This window comes from Neophocaena asiaeorientalis, unplaced genomic scaffold, assembly GCF_003031525.2.
Source record: "Neophocaena asiaeorientalis asiaeorientalis breed wild unplaced genomic scaffold, Neophocaena_asiaeorientalis_V1.1 scaffold79, whole genome shotgun sequence".
NCBI classification, from domain to species: Eukaryota; Metazoa; Chordata; class Mammalia; order Artiodactyla; family Phocoenidae; genus Neophocaena; species Neophocaena asiaeorientalis.
The window spans coordinates 5,514,242-5,520,241 of record NW_020175402.1 but is presented as its reverse complement, the minus strand read 5'-3'; the positions used below and the strand labels follow the sequence as shown (position 1 = coordinate 5,520,241).

The 6,000-nt window shown below is 38.3% G+C and overlaps 1 protein-coding gene across 1 annotated transcript in view; it reads right to left on the bottom strand.

The window, feature by feature from the left end:
• STX12 (syntaxin 12) overlaps positions 1-6,000 on the bottom strand; it is a 35,801-nt gene that overhangs the window by 8,756 nt on the left and 21,045 nt on the right. The window contains exons 5-6 of the mRNA XM_024766904.1: positions 1,965-2,008; positions 540-645 (exon numbers count right to left, since the gene is read on the bottom strand). Coding sequence (XP_024622672.1) covers positions 540-645; positions 1,965-2,008 — 150 coding nt within the window. The remainder of the gene's footprint in view (positions 1-539; positions 646-1,964; positions 2,009-6,000) is intronic.

The window sequence follows — 6,000 nt, the reverse complement described above, 5'->3', positions numbered from 1 at the left end:
GAGGTGGGCATTGGGATTTGGGGACAAAGTTTTTTTTTTTTTTTTTTTTTTTTTTTTTGCGGTATGCGGGCCTCTCACTGTTGTGGCCTCTCCCGTTGCGGAGCGCAGGCTCAGCGGCCATGGCTCACAGGCCCATCCGCTCCGCGGCATGTGGGATCTTCCCGGACCGGGGCAGGAACCGGTGTCCCCTGCATTGGCAGGCGGACTCTCAACCACTGCGCCACCAGGGAAGCCCTGGGGACAAAGTCTTAATGAGCAATAAAATATTTGTTGGCCTTGCTCTGTTCTCTATGCATAGTCTCATGGAGTCCATATAAGATACAGTAACTGAGGAGAGGATTCGGGTATTCTCAGGTGCCATGGCCTATACCAACATAAGGGTAGTTCAAATTCACCGTGATTACACTGAGACATAATATGTCTCATTAGCCATACAACAACTCATTTCATCCTTTTTCATAATCACTGCGAGAAAAACCAGGTGAATTAAGAGACTGCATCTACATTGAGTCAAACAAAAAACATGACTTGGCTCTCACCTCCAGCTGCCGAATTGCCGTTTCCCTCTCTTTAATAAGTTCCAAATCCTGTTCAGTGATGGCCACCTCATCCTCCTGGCTCTGCATCTGGTTCCACTCCTCATGGCTGCAGGGAGACAAGCACACTAGTTGACTCCTCCTCTCTAAGGTGTGCATAAGACATACCTTCATCACCTCTGCTGCCAGCAGAGCCTGCCCAAAGACAGTACCAGGGCTCCAACTCCTCTGGTATCAATACAAGTGTCAGAGGCCACATTCTTCACATCCAGAGGCAAAGAGTTGGTAATACCAAGAAAACAAAGTCTCAGCTTTCCTGGGCAAAACTAAGAGGAAGCAGAATTATAAGGGATGGGACTCCTTGCTGTTTCCCTTCAGGGGTACACTCTACAATCTTGCTAGGGCTTGCTAGACAGAAGTGGGCAGAGATTTGAAATCAACAAAGGCCCATTCTCTCCCAGGGCACTCTCAAAGTGCAAGCTGTATTGGTATCTCGGGTACTAGACAGGTGGAGGAGAGCAGGTTAAGTGACCTGTCAGTGCTTCACCAATTAGTCCGATAGAATCACATCCCCTGGTTTTCGAGAATCTCTTTGAGGTTATGCTTTAGGTTAAATGTCTCTTAACAGAAAGCCAAAGTAAAAAGCTAGTGAAATGTTATGTTATAACCCTTCTTTTCAGGTACCATATTTAAAAGAAATGCATACGACATCTTATACTTGAAATGTAACACTTTGAAAATTCAATATTAAGCATTTTCCAACAGTACACATAAATCACAAATCATCTCCACAATATTTAAAGAATTTCCTCCATGTCCTGGAGATACAAAACTGAATAAGACAGCACCCCAGGCCTTTGAGGTGCTCACAGTATAGTGGGGGGGAGATAGATACATACCTATAAGAAAACATTTTATGTTCTCAACTAATACCATCAGTACATTTTTATGGAATTAGTTAATTCAGTTTGGAGAAGTTAAGAAAGGAGATATCCTTCAGATACAAATTATTTGCTTTTTCTTTTAATACTCCTAGAAGGATGGGTTGCCTCCATTTTAGGGATGAGTAAACACTGACCCAAGAACTTTGAAGAATTTAAATCTGAATTTGAGGTAAAATTATTTAGACCTCCAAATCCGTAGATTTGGGGGCTCATACTTATTCTTATTGAGCCACACCCTCTCCTCAACACATAGACATCAGAGATTTCTTGAAAGTTTTTTATTCACTTTGAAATTATTCCTTCCATAATTCAAAGATCTTGGAAAAGCCCACAGTTTTGACTTTTTTATTTGATGGATTATAAATTACCTACTCCAGGACTCCCTTTCTTTTTCCTCCTTTTTTCTCATTGATTTTTAAAATTAAAATTAAGTATAAAGTATAAAATCCCATCTCAACTCTCTACATTAGAATAATTCCTTTACCTGTCAAATGAGACGAGCTGCTCCTCTCTTTGCCTCTCCTCCACCTAGAAAGCAGATGGCATTATTGCTGCTGTTATCCAGAAACATGTCACAGACACACACACACACACACACACACACACACACACACACACACACACACACACACACACACAATGGCTTCCTTTAGCTACAGTATAAAGAAGTAACATCCCTTGGCTCCAACAGAGTCTGTAAGATGACACAGGGCTCTGGCAATCTGACTGGACCAGGAAATGGGTGTGAAGTAGTTGAAAGCAAATCTGCATTCCAATTTGGATTCAGAACAGAAACCATACTAAGTAGGACGGAGAAAACATGGATAGGAGAAAGGAATAAAAATTAATAATAATGATAACCTATCTTAAAATTTGGAGGCAGGTGGATTAAGGGAAGGAGTTGAAAACTTGCTAGGAAACAAATTTTCAGAACATGTGAAGATTTTTTTAAATGGACATTTAAAGCATATTAGGTACTAAAGTGGCAAACTGACTTTAAAAATCAGTCTAATTATGTATTACTTTTGTAATTTAACAACAAACTAAGAAAAAATGTTAAAAGAGCAATCTTTTCCTATTTTTAAAAAGCCGTCCCTTTTTATGATAACAATAATTAAAAAGATAAGCAAAATAAAGAAAATTTCAAAATTCCACCCGCCCAGAGGAACACTGTGGGTTTTTTTAAAAAACATTTTTACTCTTTCCCCATATCAAGAAACAAATGAGTAGCCCCCACTCGCCACAATTAGAGAAAGCCCACGCGCAGCAACAAAGACCCAATGCAGCCAAAAATAAATAAATTTAATAAATTAAAAAAAAAAGAAACAGAACACTGCTAGTGTCCTAAAGCCTACCTATGTGCCCTCCTCCAGTTACAATCACCTCCCTCTCCTTTAGAGCAACCATCACCCTGACTTTGTGATCATCATTTTCTTGTATTTTTTATATGTTTTTTAAAATTAATGTATTTATTTATTTTTGGTTGCTTTGGGTCTTCGTTGCTGTGCAACGAGCTTTCTCTAGCTGCGGCGAGCGGGAGCTATTCTTCATTGCAGTGCGCAGGCTTCTCATTGCAGTGACTTCTCTTGTTGCAAAGCATGGGCGCTAGGCGCATGGGCTTCAGTAGTTGCGGTTCACGGGCTCTAGAGAGCAGGCTCAGTAGTTGTGGCGCATGGGCTTAGTTGCTCTGCAGCATGTGGGATCTTCCCGGACCAGGACTCGAACCCGTGTTCCCTTCATTGGCAGGTGGATTCTTAACCACTGCACCACCAGGGAAGCCCTATCTCTTCTACTGTTAATCAACATTTGGATGTTTCCGATTTTTGAGTACTACAAATAATGCTGCTATGAACATTCCTGTACATATACCCTGGTACAGACTTACAGTGTTCTCTAGCATAGAACTGCTGGGTCATAAGGTGTGCATGTGTTCTGAAGTTGCAGCCAGAATGTTTTCCAGTGGTTGTTCCAACTCATACTACCACTGGCCAGATAGGGACGTTCCTGTGCATCATATCCATGGCAACAACCCTCCCTGTTCACAGAATTTAAAATTTCTGCCTTTTTTTTTTTTCTGCCCTTATTTTGGACATGAAATAGTATCTCAGGGTGGTTTTAATCTGTAATTCCATGACTACTAAAAATGGTCCATTTGACCATTATTCAAAGCAATACTAAGATGTTATTTGCTTTTATCACTGTGTTGACAAAAACAAAGGTGGACAAAACTACCACTTGCACTTTAACACAAATCAAGGCAGTGGCACCAAACCATACTAGGAGTTTTCTATTCTTTATCACCACACATAGGGGGATAAAAGCCAGTTCGTCCTTAATGAAGCCATTACATTTATTAATTAACTAAATCTCAGTACATGTCTCTTTTTTTTTTTTAGTACATGTCTTTTTAATATTCTGTATGATGAAATGGGAAGTATACATAAAGCCCTCCTGCTACAAACAGCAATACGATGTTTGTCTCCAGGAAAAGCACTTGTGTAATTGAGTTGCTGGGTGAACTAGCTACTATTTTTAGGGAATAGCATTTTTACTTATTCAATATAGTTTATACTTATATATAAAACTTTTAAAATATATAAACTTTTAATACAATTTGTGTATATACATATATATACGCATATATACACATATATATGTATACACAAACATATATTATATATGATATATATAAAAGAATAACTAACAATCTATGGTTACTCAGATGGGTATTCGAAAGACAAGGTCTTCAAGATAAACAATGTGAGCCTGTCACTTCAAGGAAAATAATGCACAGTGTTTGTTGCCAGTGATAAAAATCTAGCTTTCAAATAGAAAAAAAAAGAATTCTGGAAAACTTGTATCTACTGCTTGTGAACTTGAGAGATTCTCAATATTTAAAGACTTTTCTGGTCAAGCTGAAGATAATACATGATTTTTTGATATTGTAAAATGAAATATATCAACATTTAGAAGACCTGCATAAGTCAGGGAACCAATATTTTCCAAATGATAAATACATGATGTTATAAAAATCATGCACGGATAAAAGATCCAATAAAAGCATAAGACAGACCAAGATTTTAATGCATCAGAGTATGAACAAGTCATTGACAATGGTTTTCGATTCCACAATGCAACTAAGTTTTGATGTAGTATCAAGGAAAAATATCAACAATGATCTGAAGAGGTTAATTAAAATACTCCTTCCTTTTCCAGTTACTTACCTCTGTGAGGCTGGATTTTCTTCAGATACCTCAACCAAAACAACATATCATAACAGACTGAATACAGAAGCAGGTATGAATATCTGGCTTCCTTCTGTCAAGCCAGATATTAAAAAGATTTGCAAAAATGAAAACAATGCCACTCTTCTCATTAAAACTTTTTTTATTGTTTTGGAAAAGTAGTATTAATTAAAATCTCATTTACATTTTTATGTTAGTATGTAATGGGTTTATTATTATTTGTAAATGAAATAAACATTTTAAAAACTCAGTTTTAATTTCTAATACAATATATATCAATAGATATCATTCATACAAGCAAAAGCTCTTTGGGGTCCTTAATAATTTTTAAGAGTATAATGGGGCCCTGAAATCAAAAAGTTTAAGAAACTATTGTTCTGTTGGGTTGTGTCTTGTTCATATTGATTCCTGAGAATTCTTTATATATTCTCGATACCAGTCTTTTGTCAGTTGTACAAATAGCAGTATCTTCTCCCTGTTTGTGATTTGTCTTTTCACATATTTACCACTTTCTTTATTCTTACTCCTTTCTGCTTTTCAGGCTTACTATCTGGGATCACCTTCCTTCTGCCTGAAGTTCATTCTTTAGAATGTTCTTAAGTAAGGTGTGCTGATAGCAAACTCTCTTTTGACTGAAAACGTCTTTAATTAGCCCTCATTCTGGTTATCTATTTTCACTGGGTTTAGAATCCTAGGGAGGCAGTTATCGTCCTTCATAACATTAAAGACAACACTCTACTGGCTTCAAGTGTTGCTGTTGAGAAGTCTAACTATTGCACCTTTGAAGATATTCTATTGTTTCCCTGGCTTTTTTTTTCCCTGCATCGGCAGGCGGACTCTCAACCACTGTGCCACCAGGGAAGCCCTCCCGGGCTATTTTTATGATTTTCTCTTTGTCTTTGGTGTTCTGAAGTTTCTCTTTGATATACCTAGAATTAGAGTTTTAAAATTTATCCTTCTTGGGATTTGTTGGGGTTCTTGAAACTGTAGATTAGTGACTTTCATCAGTTCTGAAATATTACCAGCCATTCTCTCTTCAAATATGACTTCTGATCTATGTCTGCTCTACCCTCATTCTGTAACTCTAATTAAAACTATTATAGGGACTTCCCTGGTGGCACAGTGGTTAAGAATCCGTCTGCCAGTGCAGGGGACACGGGTTCGAGCCCTGGTCCAGTAAGATCCCACATGCCACGGAGCAACTAAGCCCGTTCGCCACAACTACTGAGCCTGCGCTCTAGAGCCTGCGAGCCACAACTACTGAGTCCGTGTGCC